The sequence below is a fragment of the Hemicordylus capensis genome, chromosome 2 (assembly GCF_027244095.1).
Source record: "Hemicordylus capensis ecotype Gifberg chromosome 2, rHemCap1.1.pri, whole genome shotgun sequence".
In the NCBI taxonomy this organism is placed as follows: Eukaryota; Metazoa; Chordata; class Lepidosauria; order Squamata; family Cordylidae; genus Hemicordylus; species Hemicordylus capensis.
In genome coordinates this window covers 194,683,948-194,704,492 of record NC_069658.1, presented here as the reverse complement: position 1 = coordinate 194,704,492, position 20,545 = coordinate 194,683,948, and the positions used below count along the sequence as shown (strand labels likewise).

General features: G+C 45.8%; 1 protein-coding gene across 5 annotated transcripts in view; it reads right to left on the bottom strand.

Annotated features, from left to right (window-relative positions):
- TNS2 (tensin 2) overlaps positions 1-20,545 on the bottom strand; it is a 149,871-nt gene that overhangs the window by 73,842 nt on the left and 55,484 nt on the right. For 4 of the 5 annotated variants that reach the window (XM_053303866.1, XM_053303870.1, XM_053303869.1 and 1 more), the window contains exons 2-3: positions 2,811-2,922; positions 2,440-2,477 (exon numbers count right to left, since the gene is read on the bottom strand). In XM_053303866.1, coding sequence (XP_053159841.1) covers positions 2,440-2,477; positions 2,811-2,922 — 150 coding nt within the window. Of the gene's footprint in view, positions 1-2,439; positions 2,478-2,810; positions 2,923-15,478; positions 15,564-20,545 lie in introns of those variants that run through there. The other variant, XM_053303871.1, reaches the window with a different exon arrangement.

Genomic DNA, 20,545 nt, shown 5'->3' with positions numbered 1-20,545 from the left:
CTTTTTCAAAAAGCAGTTATGTGGGTGAGAGGGAGGATTTAGTTTGGGGTCATGAAGTATTGGCTTTACAAGCACAAAATTGTACCTGTGTGTTTTCCCCTCTGTAGCAAATAGCAGTTTAGATGCAGACCAATACGGGTCGGGGTGCAGCATAGGAGCAAAGGGCTACACAGACACAGACACAGACACAGACACACACACACACACCAATGCGAATCATGCACAACCTCACCCCCATACACAGATGCATTTGGGAAGGAATACGAATTAGACAAATATTCATATACCACTTTTCCACAAAAGTTCCCAAAGCGGTTTACATAGATATAAATAAAATGGCTCCCTGTCCCCAAAGGGCTCACAATTTAAAAAGGAAACATAAGATAGACACCAGCAACAGCCACTGCACTGGGGATGGATAGGGCCAGGAATCATCTGCTAGGATTCTCATTTTGAAAACGTCTATCCAGACTATCAGTGGATTTATGTCCCAAGTCCCTTCGCATACAGAGTTCAATGGCACTGCAAGTCTCTGCATGCATGTCAATATTATCAGTGACTAAATTTTGGGCGGTATATAAATGTATTAAATAAATAAAATATAAAAATATTAGCCATTAACCGTAGCATCCAGTGATGGCCTGAATGTGTGAACGAGCAGCCACAGAATCATCATCACATCAACACAAACACACAATGCTCATCATCGGAAAAGTTCACACCACTGAGAACTGGGCCACACCAAGTAATTTCACTGTCCCTGGCAAAAATGAATCCCCACCATCACCACACACTGTGCAGGGTGAGGGGGAAGCTTCCCAACTGCAGCCAAGTGGATAGGGTAGAAGGAAGGGATTTTTGTGCTCTTCACTTGCACAGAGTGGGAGAAAGGAAAGGTTGTAATTGGGGAAATGGGTGGCATAGCTGCTCTCACGACTCTGATCATGTTGCTCCAAGGGACCAGGGTAGGGGTTGGGGATAGAAATTATGTCCTCCGGAGAGGGTTTTCCTGATTAGCTATGGGTCTCTGGAGCTCTGCTGCTCTAGGCAGCCAACTCTACTGCCCTTTAGGTCACCTTGGCCTTGGGTGAGAGATAATTGATGTACATGCATGTGTGTGAACCTGTCCTACTTTTGAACCCAATTTGGAAACACAGCTACATAAGGATTATGGAGAAGTCCTCATGAAATGCTGGCCATGAAGATATTTCAGGCACTGCAGAGTGTTCCAGCACCACAGAAAATTGCCAGGTCAGATAGGGCACCTGCACCCCTTATGGAACCCAAAAATCACAAAGCCATTGCACAGCACCATTAGATTACTAAACCATGAACTCTGCTTAGTTTGTGCAAACTGTAATTTTCATTTGGTATGAATTGACACCTATGCATAGCCCACACACGCACACTTTTGCTCTGGCCAGTCTGATTCTCCAGTTTTCTAAGTCCAAGTCAAACTACAACACGGGAAAATCTTTTTTCAGTCCAGTGTGCACATGAATGGAGGAGAGCTGGTCTTGTGGTAGCAAGCATGACTTGTCCCCTTAGCTTAGCAGGGTCTGCCCTGGTTGCATTTGAATGGGAGACTAGAAGTGTGAGCACTGTAAGATATTCCCCTGAGGGAATGGAGCCGCTCTGGGAAGAGCAGAAGGTTCCAAATTCCCTCCCTGGATTCTCCAGGATAGGGCTGAGAGAGATTCCTGCCTGCAATGCAACTCTGGAGAAGCCGCTGCCAGTCTCTGAAGACAATACTGAGCTAGATAGACCAATGGTCTGACTCAGTATATGGCAGTTTCCTATGTTCCTATGAATACAAGGCATATTAGGTACAAGTAGATGCCTGAGCCTCACTAAGTGACTCATTATCAACATTGTGGGGGTACTTCCATACAGTCTAGGGACCTGATATTTGGTACTTCCATAGGCCAAAACCCCCTAAATACCAGAAGAATCTGAACAAGAGGTTTTTTGTTTTTTAAAAATCCTTTCTTTCTTCAAATCTAGGCACACCAAAGTGTACCCCACAATCGTGAAGATCTAGAAAGAGCATCCTGACAGCTGAAAGTTGGCAGACACATAGTCCAAAACACACACACCCTTTATTAGTCTATAAATGGGACTTTTATAGGTCAAGACTTAGGGCACAAAGTTTACATCAAAAAGGGAGGCTGGTATTCCAGCCCAGAGCTAACAATGCCAAGCAAAGAATGGCATGGAATTTTGTACCTGTGGGAATTCTGTGGCTTCTTCATACACTTCAAATGGTTGCAAGTAGGCAACTCCTGAACATGTCATCATGTCATTTCAATGTATTTAACTTACTTTACTAATATTGTATGTATGTATGTATGTATGTATGTATGTATGTATGTATGTATGTAACTAAGCACATAAAATCCCTCAATTTTTTGTCCTCACCAAATGCCTTTCTCCTCTTACCTTGGCTTTGCATTTCTTGTGGCTTGCCACTTTGCACACTGCAAAAAAAATGGAAAGAGATTGTTCAGACTTAAATTTTGAAATTGCAAAAGGTTTACTTTCCTTAATGCTTTCATTCAAGGCACGCTACTGTTAAATGCACAGCAGTAAAAGCATACTGAGAAGGGATGTGTGTGATTATTTTAGTAGCTTTTAGAAGCAGGAGGTATAGCTTCCCTTCAATTCCACTGCAGGAACGGAAAGACAATCCTGGCGGGGGACCTTAAAACAATAGAGAATTGTTGCAATGGCTCTGCATGCAGTAGCCCTCTTGCCACTTCATTGCAGAATATGAAAAAGATGGGCAGGTGAAGGACTAAGAGAGCTCTTACCTTTGCAGACCAGGCCCTGGGCCTCGATGGATTCCTTGCACACCACGCATGCCTTTTTCTTCTTTTTAAACACCTTCTCTTTGAAGCTGTGTGGTTCAGACACCTTCCCAGGCTGAAAGGACAAACAGGGCAGGATTTAGTAGGGTACCTCATGGAATTTTTATACAAAAGCCCACATACATGTTTGTGGGTGGGTGGGGGGAGCCATTAGCATATTGGTAAATTTGCTAACAGCAGCTTCAGACCAGCTGGTCTGAAGGGTCACCTTCTCCCATGTGCGCCTGTCTGGTGATTTGAGTTTTTCTCAGGGGACTCCTTGCTCTGGGTCCCAACCTTCTCTGAAGCATGACTTGGTGTGGCCTGTGACAGGGCCTTGTCAGTGGTGACTGCTATAATTTGGAGTGCCCTGCCTCTTGCGGGTCTCCAGGCCCCATCTTTGTTATCTTTTCACAGACAAGACTAGGCTGTTCTGCCTAGTATTTTACATCTGCCATGTTGTTTCAAGATGGTGACCAAGATTGCAGCCATTCAGAGTATAGGCAACACCCCTTTGAACCCAGAGGTTTCCCTAGGTAATTTTGGTGTCTGGACCTAAAGGCCTTTGGATCCCCCCCCCCCCCGCTGCAAGTTAAGCGTCATTTTTTAACACGTAGGTTCTTGAGGGCACAAACCACACCGCCCAGGACAGACTAAAGAGGATTTGGGGGGCCCCAGGGGGTATGGAGGCCCTGGACTTCGGCCCCAAAATCCAGGGGTTAGAGCACCTCTGTTTGAACCCATATGTTGACAGTCAGATACAAACCAGATTCACAGCACATGTGATGGGGTCCTAGATAAGACTCACTGTGTCAAGAAAAGAAAAGCTGGAAGTAGACTCTTTTAGTTCTACTTAGAATTACTTCTTTATCTCTCATTCCTAATGCTGCGCTACTATCATCCAATGAAATGGGTTGACAGAAGATCCAGGACTGCAACAGGAAGCAGTTCTTACACAGCATATTATTAATTTGTGGAATTCACCATCACAAGACTGGACAATAGCCACTAGTATAGATGGCTTTGAGAAGAAGGATTAATCAAATTAGTGGAGATGTTTACTAAAAGCTATTACAATTATATAGAACCTCCATATTCAGAGGCAGTATGCCTCCAAGGACTGCACACTGGGAATAAACAAGGGACAGCTATCTTTCTGCCTGCCACCAAGCTTCCCAAAAGCAGCATCTGGCTAGTTTGTTGGACTAGATCGGGGCTGCTCAACTTTGGCTCTCCTGCAGATGTTGGCCTACAACTCCCATAATCCCTGGCTATTGGCCACTGTGGCTGGGGTTTATGGGAGTTGTGGTTCAAAAACAGCTGGGGGGCCTAAGTTGAGCAGGCCTGGACTAGATGGAAGTTGGTCTGATCCAGCAACGCAATTCTTATATACATTAACACATCCAAATGAACACCTCCATATTCAGAGGCAGTATGCCTCCAAGGACTGCACACTGGGACTAAACAAGGGACAGCTATTTTTCTGCCTGCCACCAAGCTTCCCAAAAGCAGCATCTGGCTAATTTGTTGGACTAGATGAAAGTTGGTCTGATCCAGCAACACAATTCTTATATACATTAACACATCCAAATTAACACCATGGAAAAAGGAATATTTGTGTGTGTGTGTGCGCGCATGATATCCAAAGACTGGGAAAACACAAACACAAAATCAGGCCACATTTGGGGAGAAACAAAATACCACAGGGAGCATTTGTGAAATATACAGGACTGCGCAGAACATTCCTCCATAAGAGACAGGCCTAGCAGACACTCTCAGTAGACAGCAAAAATGTGCATGCTAAAGGTTCATTAGATAAATCTTCCCAGAATGGTGGGTGTCGGGTCATTTTCAGCATATGTTTACTTGGAATATATCATCCCAAACGACATGGACAGGACAGGGGTGGGGAGCTGCTATTGCTCCCCAGGGCATATCTGTAAGGGGACAGATGTGTCCTAAGAACATGAGCTGCCCTGGGCCCCCCAAGAAGAGGATCTGCCGAGGGCCCCTCGCCTGCCACCTCTATCATGGCGCAGGGACTGTAGGTTTAGTGGGGCCATTATGGAAGCAGCAGTCAGTAAGAGGCTGCAGGAAAGGGCGGGGTGTGTGACAGCGGAGTCAGGGGAGGCTGCAGCAGCAGCTGTGAAAGCCCAGGCTCACCAAAAAATCTGAACACAGGCTGCTGCTGCCAACGCCACTACACCACTGTTGCACCCCCTACAAGTAGGGGTGGGGGTAGGGGGGAAGCGCACTTCACTCTGATCTTAAAGAAACATTATCTATGGACAGAAGGAATTACTGGGCCCCACCCAGATACCTTAAAGAAAGAAAGAAAGAAATTCAGGAGTTGGCAACTCTGTGCAGAGAGATTCGGTTGGCGGCTGTCTGAAACAGGGATTTATCTACTGTGGTGTCCATTTTCTTGGGGATTATTGACATCAGGCCTACTGCAGCTTTAGAAACCAGCTGCAGCCAGGAACTTGTATATTCTGCTTGGGTTTTTTTTTTTTAATGTATGTGAAGCACTTTAAAAGGCCTTGGCCTGAAGGGTGGCATATAAATATAAATATAAATAAAATAGTGCCCATCTTATTCCTGGAGTGGCACTTCCGTGAGCCAAGTTGCAGCATTGGCCTCAGGTGGCAGATTACTGGGGTACCAATGGGGTGGCGAGATGTTGCTTGCTGCAGCCATCTTCGGGACCAATCTACGTGTTGCAAACTCTGCAAGCAGCGCCTCTCCTCACACTCCTTGCAAAGTTTACAAGAAGCGTGAGAGCATAAGAGGAGCTACCATCAACCTTCCCTGCTCCCCCCCCCCCCACTTCCAAAGCTCACAAGAATTGCTTTTCAAAGGGGGCTGGCTTCCACCAGGGTTGTGGGGCAAGGTGACATTTGGTACCTCACCTCAAGTGCCACAATACTTTCAGCCTCCTCTGACTCACTCCATTTCCTGAGGCCATTATGCACTTTCCCTGTGCCCACCAATGACACAATGGCAGCCAATGACAGGAGTGTGGCACACAAATACACATGGGGATGAATTCAACACAACATTACAGGACAGGGGGAGGAAGCAAACAAGGCTGTTCTTTCTGGCAGCAGCTCCAGGTCCTTTTTAACATGTAGTTCTGCCCTTAGAAGGCCAGTTAAGGTGTGGGGGTGTGTGTGGTGTGTGTGTTCCCCCCACCCACCCCCGCCACCACCACCATTTCCACTGGCCTCCAGTGGTGTTCATCTTGCCACTTCTATTCTTCTAGCTGCTTCTATTACTTTGGAGGAGTTTGCGCTCCATGGAGGGGGCACTAAGCATTTTTATTGGACTGATTCGTTGTAAATCGCTTTGAGTGCCTGTGGCATATTTGTACATGTTAATACGCAAAACCAACAAATATGTTTGGGGATGAAAAGAATTTCTCCCCAGGTAAACTTGACTGTTTCTTTGGATGGTGGCCTTTTTGTTTTTCTAAAAACTTGGTTCATTCGCACGCAGACAGCCAAGCTATTTGCTCTGTAAACAGCTTCCCGCAGTACATGTGCTCCATTTGTGGGATGCATAGTGATCTTTGCAAATTGCAGAGATTGTTCTTTATGCTGTTGGGGCACTGCTAGGCGGCCAATCCTCCGTTGTGGCAGGAGGCTGGACTACATTTATTTATTTAACCTATTTTTATACGGCCCAAAACACAAGTTCTCTGGGCGGTTTACAGAACAATAAAAACAACCAATAAAAAGATAGACACATTTCAACAATTAAAATTTTAAAAGTTAAAACTATTAAAACACAATTAAAACACAAATAAAACAATATAAAGCCTGGGTGAACAAATGCATCCCAACTGCCTTTTTAAAAGTTGTAAGAGATGGGGAGGCTCTTATTTCAGCAGGAAGTGTGTTCCAAAGCCTCGGGGCAGCAATTGAGAAGGCCCGTCCCTGAGAAGCCACCAGACAATCTGGTGGCAAATGCAGACAGACCTCTCCTGATGATCTCAATGCGCAGACCTCTCCAGATGATCTCAATAGATGCCCTTTGGTGCCTTGCAACTCTACTATTCTTATGAAAAACTACTTTGAGAAAAGGTCATCCAAGTACAGGTAAGAGTCACATAAGCAAGACCAGTCATTTTACTCTGGGTTCATTCGTCTGGAATAATCACTAAGACCCATGCTCTAGTTCCCTAATCACAATCACCAATTTGAATTCAGAATCTTCTCCATTCTTCCTATTAGTATGCACAGAAAACAGGTTTGCAGAATCTGCTTTACCAGTCATTAACACACCCAATTACAAAAAAAAAGTGGTTAACCTGTGCTGAGGGATAACTAATCCACACTTTGCTGTTTTGTTTGCAGCCTAAAGGCACAAAACACTCTGCAGTCTTATCCGATTAACCCCTGTAAAACTGAAGGGCTGTGAAAGTCCATCACTGAAAAAAGGCATCAATTTATGTGCCAAAGAAAACGAAATTCTGTGGAACAAAGTATGGGAATTTTTTTATATTGGTTTTTTAAAAAAGTATTTACTTTTTGCTGGTCTGAAACCATAATAAAATCTATTATTGTGAGTATGAAATCTAATTTTGCTTAATTTATTTTAAATTACTTTGCATAATTATTTTTTCCTGTTTTCTTAACTCATTTTGAAACTTATAAACAATTGCAAATAAGCCTTTCTAACAATCATTTTTAGAAATAATTATACAGTAGCTTAATTATACGCATTTTTGGAATTTTTTCTTCTATGTCATTCTATAAAAGATTAAATACAGTTAACATCAGTTGAAGTATATACCTTGTTGCTCCAATAATCAACAAACAACTGCCAATTTTTATTGATTCTGCTTATGTGGATCATAGGCAGGACACATAAGGAAGCTCTCTCACTACTGGTGATAGCACTTAGCAGGCATCTGGCTTTGAGACCTAGCATTGCTCACTCACTTTCAAATATATTAATGTATCCACCATCCTTGGATGGGGAATGGGAGTGCACTGGGTAGCCATGCTCCCTGTACCTTTGTGTTCTGTGGCCATGCTCTTATTGTCCCCGAATTCAGCATTTCTCTGCAGAGGCAAGCATTGAATGTGAGGAAAAATCCTCTTCTTAATTAAGGACCCTGGCTGCTCAGGGTTCTTGGTTGCAGGAAAGATCCTTGGCCTCTGAGCTTGCCTCTTGCATGCCCCACAGGGGCATGGTCATGGCAAGTCCACCATCAAGTCCACCATTCATCCTCCCTCTTGCATTCGTTGCCCACGGATGGCAAACACATGAATAGGGCTCATATGATGCTCCCTTATACAGAGTCAGACCATTGGTCCATCTAGTATTGTTGGCTCTTTGGGGTCTCTGTCAGAGGACTGAAGATGGGACCTTGTACATGCAAAGCTTCATCAATGAAACAATAGTTATGCCTCCTTCCTCATAAGGACTAGAAACTTTGCAGAGAGAGGAAGAGTTTGAAAGATTCCATTCATCTCTTTGAAATAAAGATGAGTTTCTCAGGAATGCTGTATCCAATACCACATTCTGCAGTTTTTCTGCACAAACTGGAGTTGTGGAATGAACAGCGCCCTGGTAATATGTTATCTGAAAGTGGGACTCGGTTTGTTAAACTTTGGAATTTCCAATGAATAATCAGAATAGGCTGACCTTCGTAAGTAATTTGAAAATAGAAATTAATAAGAGAAGGAATTTCTGTTGTAGATTTATATTAATATTTGTAATGCTCATATTGTGTGGGTGTTTTTTTTTTTTTTTTAAGGAAAGCAGAATATTTTCATCCCCCAACAAGCAAGCACCATCCATCACAGTCCCAATCCCTCGACTGACAGGTTTTACAAATGACCTTCCCAAAATCCCCCCCCCCCATTCTGAGGGCATGAAGTTTGGATTACCCAGAAATGGAACAGCTGTCCTGCCGGAAATGGAGCTGCATTCCAACTATGCAAATGGTGGGAGGGGGGGAATGGAATGTTGCTACATATTGCCCATAGAGCCTTTCTCCCCTCCCACACATCTCCATCCTATGCAGGGAAAGAAAGGTGGCAGCAGGGAGGAGGGAGGGTGCACTGTGGAATACCAGATTCCCAGGCACCCTTAGAAGGAGCATGTGCGTGACAAAGCCCAGCAAGTTCATCTTCAGATAGGGAAAGCCATCACTGCAGCTCTTCCACAAAATCCCACCAGCTTCTACATTTCCTTACAGCTCATTATGTCGAGAACAACAGTCTGGGCAGGACACCAGACGCTGGGGCTTTAAAGACTGAAATACTATTCTGGGCCATGCAACTTGCATACCCTCCAACATTTGACTGATGAAAATAGGAACATGCTTGCAACACCCCGATTCTCACACCAGGATCATTTCGCAATCCTCACCCCCTCCCTTGCCAACCAGCACATATTGCGGAAGGCTCTACTCTGTTTCATGCTATATTCATTTACTGTGCAATTTTCTACCCTTTATGGATTGAAAGCCAAGCGCGTGGTTGTTATTTGATTTAATCACATATGAAATGGCAGGCTTCATACTGCATAGTGCTTGGGTGTTCACATATATGCATTTAAGAACATAGGAAGCTGCCTTTTACTGAGTCAGGCCATTGGTCTGTCTAGCTTAGTATTGTCTACATTGGCTGGCAGCAGTTTACCCAAAATTGCAGGCAGTTTTGCCCAGCCCTACCTGGAGATGCAGCCAGGGATTGAACCTGGGATCTTCTGCATGCAAAGCAGATGCTCTACCACTGAGCTACAGTGTGTAGGCACATGTGCAGCATGCTCTTGCACTACAAAGATGCATCCATTCCACAGAGAGTTTTAAGTTGTCAAGACCCAGGTGAGAGGGCTACATTCTAGAAAAAGCTAGCCACTCACAGCCACAACATTTTAAAAGGATACTCCGCAAAAGCACAAATAGGGACTGATTTGCCAAGGACAGAGATAAGAAAAGAGGGACTGTCCTGGGTAAATAAATTGGGACAGCTGGACACATGCTATTCTTTTTTAGGCAAGCAATGAAGCACTGGCATACTGCAGATTAGTTATTATTATTTTTATCATCATCATCATCATCATCTTTATATTTATTTCTCTAAGCCGTACCCATGGCTAATCCCATAAGTGGCAACTCTTGCGAGAGTTCAGGGAACTGCCGACCTTCTCATGGGGCCAGAGAAAGAATATGGCGGCGGTGGTGGTGGCCGGCTGGCCGAAGAAAACGGTGGTGGGCCGGATGCTGTGACTGGGATTTGGCTGGCCAGCCGGCAGGCAGCCAGGAAGCAGAGCGGGAGGTGCAAAAGGAGATGCGGGCGGGGAAAAGAAGCTGGGGGCAGGCAGGCAGAAAAGCGGTGGGGGTGAGAAGGAGGTGGAGAACTAGGGACGCAGATGCTTTGTGCCAGATCAGCTAGTTGTTGTTATTTATATAGGGCCATCCGTGTATTGTACATGGTGCTTTTACAGCAGATGAGGATGACAGCCTTGAGGGGCTTACAGTCTAGAAGCAGACCCAAGGGAGACAACTGAGAAAGGGAGGTAAGTGGAAGCGAGGAAAACAGGGAAATAACACGCAATCATCTCAAGTACATGTACTTAGGCTCAATTGCAGTAGAGTATGGGGAGTAAAGCCGTGCCAATGGTTTTATGGAAAAGGTGGGTTTTGAGGGAATCAGAGGATTGGAAGGTGCCTTGAAGGCCATCTAGCTCAAATCCCTGCTCAATGCAAGAAATCTAGAGCTAGAACATCCCTAAATGTTGGCTGGCCTGGCTCTCTCCAGTGAGGGAGACACCACCAACCCCTTAGTAACTGGTTCCATCATCAAACTGTTCTTGCTGTTAAGAGGTTTCTCCTAATGTCCAGCCAAAATGTACCCTCCTGTAACTTAAGCCTTTTACATCTACTCCTGCCCTCCAGGGTAGCAGAGGACATGTCTTTGCCTTCTTCTTTGTGACATCCCTTCAGGTATTTGAAAAGCTATGTCCCCCCTCAGTCTTCTCTTCTCTAGATTAAACCAACTTAGCTCCTTCAACCTTTCCTCTCATGGCTTGTTTTTTCAGATGCCTTTCAATACTCGTATCGTTTTCAAGGATATTTTACTGGACTGCTTTGGAAGGAATAAACTTTGTTCTGCAGCTGCTCTTGCTCTTGTTGTTGTGGCTATCTCAACTGATTTTGATCCTCTATGCCGGTTTGCCTTGTTTTCCAGATCCTTGACCAGCTCATCTGGCGGAGACCAGGGATCAGGCCCTCTCAGTTGTCACTCCGTGGGTTGTGGAATGCACTCCCCATGGATCTAAGAGGATCATCGTCCTTGGAGGCCTTCAAGAGAGCCTTAAAGACTTCTTAAAATACAGCACCCCAAATCCTTCTTAAAATATAGCACCCCAAACTGGACACAGTACAAACTCCACATGAGTAAGAGGGAAGGTAGCATGTAGGTGATCTGGAAGGGAGGTCCAGGCATAAAGGGCAGCAAGCAAGAAAGGGAGGAGTCATTTTAGGCCTTTGGATGGTGGAGCCTGGAAGAGTAAAGGTTGTGGGAAAGAGTGTAACTGGAGATTAGGTCTGAGAGGGACAGAGGAGCAAAGCCATGGAGAGCTTTAAAATTAGGCCAAGGGGCTTCAGCTGGATCCAGGTGTGGACAGAACAGAAGTCAATGAAGGAATTTAAAGAGAGGCAAAACTTGACTGGAGCGATGAGAGAGATGAGTGATTTTGGCAGCAGAATGGTGGGTGGAAGTGCAGATGCTGTGGTGAGACAACAATATGCCAGAAGGGATGTCAGACTCAAAAACTGCTGCACATTTCTTTCCTAACAGCCTCATGCACATGTGGAAAATGGGGGGAGGGGGATTGAACCCCGAGAAATTCCAGAGGGAAGAGAAATCATTCATCATCACAGCTCGTCACCTTCTTGACAGAATAAAACAAAACCATTCTAGATCCAACCACGAATGCCTGCCACAGTCTGTAGTCAAGCTGAATGCTCGCCCGTACCAAACACTCCCTCCACAGAGAAAGCTAGACGACAAGAACCCTATTCAGACCTTACATTGTACGTGTATACAGGTGTCTGCGCGCATGTACATGTTTTTGTGTGAATGACTGAGTATGCATTCATTTTAAAAGTGAACCTGGATACAGGCCCCCTCAAACTGGAGGGTGTAGTTAGGAATTGTACTGCTGTACATGTGCTCAACATACTGTGTGAATAACTGCACATGAATACAGACATCTACGTGTGTACACTAAAGACTGCACATGCCCTGAACATAACATGTGAATAGGGCCTACGTGCCGCTCTTCCATGTGCAGTAAACTTGTTTTGTATGGAGGGACATTGAGTCATGTGAAACTGCTATCTACAATTCAGTCATTTATTTATTTTATTTTATTTTTACATTTTATATCCCGCTCTTCCTCCAAGGAGCCCAGAGAGGTGTACGACATACTTCGGTTTCTCCTCACAACAACCCTGTGAAGTAGGTTAGGCTGAGAGAAAAGTGACTGGCCCAGAGTCACCCAGCTAGTATCATGGCTGAATGGGGATTTGAACTCGGGTTTCCCCGGTCCTAGTCCAGCACTCTAGCCACTACACAGAGAGAGATTTACCATCATACCTTCATGAGAATTAGGACAGGGCCCCTTTGTGGTTATGCCAAGGAACTGGGACCTTAGAAATGCAATCCATTATGCTCTCTCTCTCTCTGTCCGTTCAGTCGTGTCCAACTCTCGGTCACTCTATGGATCAATGCACTCCATGCCGTCCATTATGCATAATGACATATTTATTTCCAGATGGCAGAATTTGTGAATGGGGGCGGGTGGGGCAGAGTATGCTCAGCCGTGGGAGGGGGATGGAGCAGTCTATGCCCAACCCTGCTAGGGAGGCCTGCCCCGAATGCCAACCAGCAGCCTAGTGAAGGAGGAGGCTTCCTGGGACATGTAGTCCTTTCCCAGTGAGGAAGAGAAGGGGAGCCTGAAGGATGCTCTGTTTGAAAGTGTGTGTATATAAGGCCTACTGAATGGGCCATTCACACTGGGCCGGCATCACGGCCCTGGCTATAAATAGCCATGAATCGTGTGCTTTGTTGCAGGACTTCTTGCTGCGAAAACAAGTTATCTGTTTAAAAGGGCAAGAAGCTGGAGCCACTGGCCCAGGCGAGAGGCCAAGGGAGCAGCAGCCCAGCAAGAGGCAGCTTTTGAAGCTCAGAGGGGAAAGGCGTGCTTTGCAAATAGGCCTCTCTTTTCTCTAAGTACTGTATGTGCAGACAGAGACGGACACACACACACACACACACACACACACTGTGCCTGGCCTGTGTCAAAATGAATGAGATGATCTACAAGTCACAGGACCTCATAAAGGTCCGGTGGGAAGGTGGTGTTCAGCTTCCCCCGCCCCACCTGCCAATTCCCCCCCGCAAATGTTCAGCAAGACCATTTTTAATAGTTTCCCCCTGCCACCATCCTTGGCATCTCCAGGCGAGATGTTGCAGAGGGGCATTTGCAGAGATTAAACACGCAGCAAGGTGGATGGACTCGATTACGACAGCAATGAAGGCACCACTGAGAGGCCTCCAAGGCCAAGTTGAAGACAGATCATCCTGGAGAGGATCTATCTATGTGGTCGCTAAGAGTCGACACTGACTTGACGGCACTTAATCAATCGATCAACCAATCAATCAAAACACTCCTCCCTTCCGCAATGTATTCTTCCTCTGATGTTTCCCAGCTTCACAAACGCAGGCTTCAGAGCATACATTTTATTTATTTCTACATTTATATCCCGCTCTTCCTCCAAGCAGCCCAGACCAATGTACATGGTTATGTTTATCCTCACAACAACCCTGTGAGGTAGGTTAGGCTGAGAGAGAAGTGAATGGCCCAGAGTCACCCAGTGAGAGTCATGGCTGAATGGGGATTTGAACTCCGGTCTCTTCAGTCTTGGTCCAACACTCTAATAGTTTTAAAAATAGTTCTTTATTATGTACTATTATGCAGCTCCTGAAGGCACAGGGCTCTTTCACTCTCTGTGTAGAATGCAACAGAGATGGGCTAGGGAGCAGTAACCACCACCACCCCCGGTGGCATCTCATGGCGAAGAGCATCTCATGAGGTTTCCTTGGGAATCGTGGCTAGATGGGAAGTCCTGGGGGATAGAATGGCTCTTCAGTTCCAAATGGCAGCATTACACACAGTTATCTGGCCCTTCAGAGATATTTCACAGAGAGTATGCAGGAAGCTCTCAGAACAGGAGGTGAACCCCACAGAGCTGTGAGCAGTTACTAGGGAGAGTCCTCTCTGTCTGTCCCCTTCCAAATCCAGGTTTGGCATCTGCCTCCTGGCAATTGAGGCATTATCATCTCACTCGCATGTGTGCTTATTAGAAGAAGCTTCACCAGCCATATCTGGAAAGATAGCATAGGACCCACACACCGGAAGTTGTTCCACCTCTTATTTTAAAGCTGCCCCCCCACACACACACACATCACATCAATACATACTAATTACCAGATTCTGCATTTTTTACTCGCAATTGCTAACATTTATTCTAAGCTTTGTTTCCTACTGGCAGGGCCAGTGCCAGACTATTTTGCACCCTAGGCAAGGCTAGGTACTTGCACCCCCCGCCAAAAAGAAATTTCAGCTTTGATTTTTTAAAAACAGATGTTTTGTAGGAAAAAATGAAAAGCACAAAACTTGAAACAGCTAAATTTATTTTAAATTGCAAGAATAGGTAATACATCAATTTTTGATTATCTTTCTCAAATACAAAAGAAAATATTTTGGCACACAAATCATTTGATCGATTGGATACACCCTGCGCCCCTCTGAGGTCTGCATCCTAGGCAGCTGCCTAGTTGGCCTGATGGTAGCACCGGGCCTGCCTACTGGACAAGAAGACAGAGAGGAAGCAATACAAGTGGAAGCACCTTGCAAAGACCAAGGAGAGTCTTTTGCAGGAGAAATTAAGGGAAGGCTCTAATATACCTTTTGCATAAGGTTTTGAAGACTGAAAGGAAACAATATTCATTTTTATTTTCTGTTTCTTTTTGTCTTTTCTTTTTCTCTTCTATTTCCTTTAAAGAAACAGCCTACGTCCTTACAAACTCCATAAGTTCAACTGCAGAAAAACCTAAATTTCCATTGCAGAAGGGTTTTTTCACTGCACAAAATATGCCCAGCTGCAGATTAGCAATTGCCAAGGTTTATTCTAACATAGACTAGAATGTACACCTTGCCCGTAGATTTAAAAAAAGCATTGGGTGGGTGGATGTTTGGGAGAAACCCACCCTCTAACCATCCTGTGGCACATCTCAGAATCAGGGCGGTTAAAGGAACACATTCATGTAAAGTTCTTGAGAGCCACCTATTCCTAAGTGCAACAGGGAAGGATGCACGGCCACAGCATCCAAACCTTTCCCCAAGGTTTGTCTGTACATGCACACAACTGCAAAACAGATCAGAACACAGTCTATGGTGCTGGAAAAGACCTGGCCTTCAATACTCACACTCCAGTCTAGAGTGAGGCGTGTACGAAAAGGAAAAGAGATTATATCCTCGAGACAGAGCCCAAGCTAGGCACCTCTGCAATGGCAGGTGCAGAATCCTGGCATGTCAGCATCTCTTACCAGCATCCTGACTTCTGCGCCAAGTGGGAAGAGTACTCATCAGCCAGGCTGGTGGGCTGGTCCCGGCCACAGCCCCTGCCAGTGGGTGAGGAGGTTAACCAAAGCAGGGAGCTGGCTGGGCAGTGGCTCTTTCGTAACCAGAGCCCACGAGGAGCTGCAGCACAGAGTCTCCTCCCTCCTTGCTCTCAGAGAGTCCAGAACAACATGTTTACTCACTGGCTTGGTCACATAGCCGCGCAATGAGTGCCCGCTATTGTGTGCCAGCTGAGATGCTTTCCCTGGCTACACAACAGCCCTGTCATGTTGAGGGCTGTATTGACATGGCCGTCTCCCCACCCCACCCCAATCTAAATTTGACCCTAAAGAAATGCAGGTTTTGCAGTCTGAATAAGATATGGAAATTTAGACTATCCACATGTTTTTTGCATCAGTTATTCAGCTTCCACATACACAGTACAGTGGAGGATAAACGAAGTTAACAGGAATACAACACAAATCCTGATGGCTGGGCACCAGATGGATAATAAATGCAAGCATACAGGAGAGAGTGGTGGCTTTTGTAGCGAAAGGCCTGCCCTGGGAGTTTTTCACACCTGGCTTTTAGCCCGCATCTCCTCCAGAATGGAGGGTGTGCATTCACATATTGGCCAAATTTACCCCTAAGTCCCTGCAAGCTATCGGGGAGCACTTCACACGCAATTCGGGTTTTTCATTGTGCATTAGAGCGTAGCCCAATTTATATCCAGGGTTTTAAAAATAACTTTTTGCATCATTTTGGGAGGGCAACTTTGAACTCGCAATAAAGCCTCACAGTAAACCCGCGGTAAAGACTGCTGTCTGGGAAAGCTCCTGGAATTTATTGATGTGGTGTAAAAAAAAACAACAACCCTCCATTTTACCATACAGAGAACCAAAGGTCACGGATGGAGTAGAAACTTGTTTAAAAGCAAAAGCAAAAGCGAGAAAGAGATTGAGAGAGAGAGAAAGCACATCCCAATTCAGAAAACTATCAGAATTAGCGACACAATTTGTTTCTGAAAACTGGGTCTTAAGTCAAAATGTCTTAACGCAAAACCTATTTCCCTGTTTGGGGGTTTGGTTCCTGAACCAAGACCAGAACCCCTATTTTTTAATGCTGCTGTCAAAGCAGATGGTGGGTCAGCCACAGATGCTCAGAGATGCAGCACAGCAGCGAAGGGGATGGGGGAGAACCAGGAGTTGTCCTCCCTTGCCACCCCCTCCCTTCCCAGCCCCTCTCAATTTTCCATGGAGGCTTGCCTCCATCTCCTGCTCTCCCTCCCCCTGGGCAATGCTTACCCAGGGCAGGAAGGAGGGAGGGCAGGACGTGGTGTGTAGGCTGGGGGAATAGGCCAGAATCCTTAGGACACAGGACATAGGAAGCTGCAATATACTGCGTCAGACCCTTGGTCCATCTAGTTCAGTATTGTCTACACAGACTGGCAGCAGCTTCTCAAAGGCTACAGGCAGGAGTCTCTCTCAGCCCTTTCTTGGAGATGCCAGGGAGGGAACGCAGAATCTTCTGCATGCAAGTATGCAGGTGCTCTTTACAGAGCAGCCCCATCCCCTAAGAGGAACGTCCACAGTGCCCACATGTAGTGTCCCATTCAAATAGCCTCCCATTCAGACCCTGCTTAGCAAAGGGGACAATTCATGCTTGCTACCACAAGACCAGCTCTCCTTCTCCTTCCCTCTTGCCATCACAGCACAGCTAAGCCTGGAGGAGGAGGCAGCAAAGCAGCAGCAGTGGTGGCAAAATATTAGATGGGCAAGACGTAGCAATAGCTGCCACCAGAACTGCCAGTTTCGATGACAATGTTGGCCTGAGCCACCATTACCTCCTGCTCCTCCTCCTCCAGCGCACGCACGAGCAGCCCCCTAGCGGAGTCTCCTTTCCCTTGGCGAGGATTGCCAGTTTGAAACAAAGACAGCAATTCACCAACATCTTAACTCAGAGCGAGGACTCCCTGTAGCTGGAATACTCTGCATGAACCCAAAGTATAACCAAATAGGTGCCAGGCGCTTTCCAGATTACATGCTACAATAGGGGTAAAATGCTTCAGCTTGGCAGGATCGTGCTGAAAACGGCCCCCAGAATCTCAAACTCCTACAATGGGAAAATACAGCTATTTTTCTGCAATGGACTTGCAACGTTGCAGCACTATAACGCAAAGATAAAATCCCAAAAGGCGGCATTGGAAATGTGAACGGCACCTTGCTGCCAGCGCAGGGGCTGCGGTGTCACAACCCAGGAAGTATGGAAGCATGCTGCCCCAACTGTGGCATCCCTTATGTTGGAGGTCAGCAGCTGGAGGCCCCTGGACCAAATCTGGCCTCTTGAGGAATGGCACCCACCTGGCCCCACCCTACAATTGCTAACCCAAAGGGGGAAACCAGGATGTGTAACAGGACTTGCTGCCAGGCAGCCCACTTTAGAATGATGGGAGTTGGGACCTTGGCATACTTCCTTTTCAAAAGAGTTTTGCAGAATAACTAGTTGCTGACCGGAGCCAGAGATTGTCCAGAGTGGACCGAGACTGTGTATGTGCTAGCTGTGATAATCTACTGCTAATCTACAAGCAACCTTCACAGATGTTTATGACCTCCAAAGCTGCAGCAGAGCTGCACATGGGATGGGAGGTTCCCATCCAGCTGAACACTGTGTTCCACAGCGCAGGAAATCAGACGGGAATTGGTCAATGCTTAAGAATAGCAGGCTGGGTTCTAGAGGTCAGGAACAGGACTTAAAAATAGGATCTGTCAAGATATCAGTGCTTTAAATCCCTCCTCCCCAACATTGCTGGCACTTCGATTTAAAAAAAACCCTAAACTCTGTCCACTTCACTGTGCCCAGCAGACCAGTTTGCGGACTTCCCCTTGAGCTGAGTTCACCGCTGCAAAAAGACAAACCAAGCCAGTCCATTTCCTTTTCCTGCTTTACGATCAATTTAGTTTCCTGGTTCTCACCCTCCCACCCTTTCCCCCTGGCTTGGGTTTCCCAGCACTGCTTGGAATGAGCTGGGGAGCATGTGGGAACATCTTTGGAAACCTGGACATTTGCTGCTGCTTTTTCTTTTTGGCTTGGAAGCCCTGTGCCTCAAAATTACTGGTTAAGCAAAACCCCATGTTTTGCACATTAAGCCAAAAAAGCCAAAGGCTGGAAGTTTATCGGAGAGAGTGTCACCTTAATCACAGCACCAGGAACTGCAACATAATTGCTCAGTAGTAACAGTCATTCCGTCATGATGGCAGACTAATCAGAGAGAGGGTTTTACTTCTGCAGTTCAAGCCGGTATCCACATGTATTCGGAAATAAATCCAACTTAATTCTATGTGTAGGATTACAACTTTAATTCATTAATCAGAGATTAAAACCCTCATCCCCTTATTAATTGGCTGACAGCAAGCAAGGACGTGGGTTTTTTGAAGGGCTCACCAGACTGATGCTGCCCCCACATATGCTGGGAAAGGATGACTTTCTCTTCTGGTTTGTATCCAAAGCTAGCAGATATGTCTGAAATGTTAAAATGTCAACCCAAGAGAAACAGCTTCCTTCAAGTTTTCAAAGGGAGCTTTCCAGTGTCCCATCCTTTTTAAGTATAAAACCCTTACCACCAAAAAAGTAAATATGCATCTAAAAATGGAAAGCGTAACTTTGACATACATGTGACTCCACTTGCCACAAAGCCAGGATTGGCTGCACCCTTGGCCGAATGGACTTACCAGTAAACAAGGGTTTGCTGCTGGGCTGATGTATGAAATGGCCCATCAGTACACCTTCACTGATTTTCTGCAGTACATACATTAACTGAAAGCAATCAACAGAACAACCAATCTCCTAAAGATCAAACATATGAAATTGGTTGCCACACCTAGTAATAAGCATATGGCATAATCAAAGGGTTGCTTATTTTATTAAATTTATGCCCTGCCCTTCAGCTTAGAAACTTCTCAGGGTGACTTACTTATGCAGGAAACATATTTCATTTCATTTTATTCATGCATTTTTAAATATGACGAGACACTTTTCCTCATTGTATCCAAGCCAGCTGTCAAAATGCACTCTCACTTTACACCATAATTTTGGAGTGTGGCTTTCTGGAAAAGTCAACTTGAAAGCATATTAGCAGAAAAATTGAAGGTGTAATTTGACTAGCCTTGAAAATGCTCTGAAATGTGCCAATCCTGTTATTAGCTTCCGGACAACCTCCCCCCACCACAAAAATGTGGGTTGGGTTAGGAGGCAGAGAGCCATAAACATGGCAGGGGTCAGAGCATGTAAAAGGCCAGTCACAACTTGTTATGCCAAGCAGCCTTCAGCCTTCAAGCAGCCTTCAGCAGCCTGAAAAATAACTGCAGCTGCACCAGAGCAGATTGCCTGTTTAGTCTATGAGATCTGGAATGGTTCTCCTGGGCGCTTTCCAGATTAGCTGCTGAACAGCGGCAAAGTGCTTCAGTTCGGGCAAATCGCATTCAGAACATAAATAGCAAAGTGCCCAGCAGAGGGAGCAGTCTCACGAAAACTAGCAACCGGGAAATACAGAAACCTTTTTATGCCGGATGTACGATGTTATATCAATAAATCGCAGCGATTAAATCCGAAACAAGGCATCAGAAATGTGAACGGCACCCTGCTGTCAGCGTAGGGACTGCAGTGTCACAACACAGGAAGTGCAGAAGCACACTTCGGAGATACGTCGTGATCCCCTTGCAGGGTCTAATCTGGAAAGTGCCCTGGTCCGAGTTGATACTCATGCTTTGTGGTTGTAATGGTCAGGCTGGAGAAGAGGTGGGAAGCAGACAGGCAGTTAAGCAGGTGCGCACACACACACACAGACACACACACGACAGACCTCAATTGGTGCCCAAGTGATAAGTTGCTCAGAGTCAGCTCTAGTACCTTTTTGATCCCATATGTCACCTGATCCTTGTTGAGCTTGCAGGTACAATGCTACCCTCTAGCCATCTGCAGTAGTGGTGCTGTAACACATCACAGGACGTCAGTTTCCTTCTCTGCCAAGCTACCACATTAACACAGAGCATAAGGCA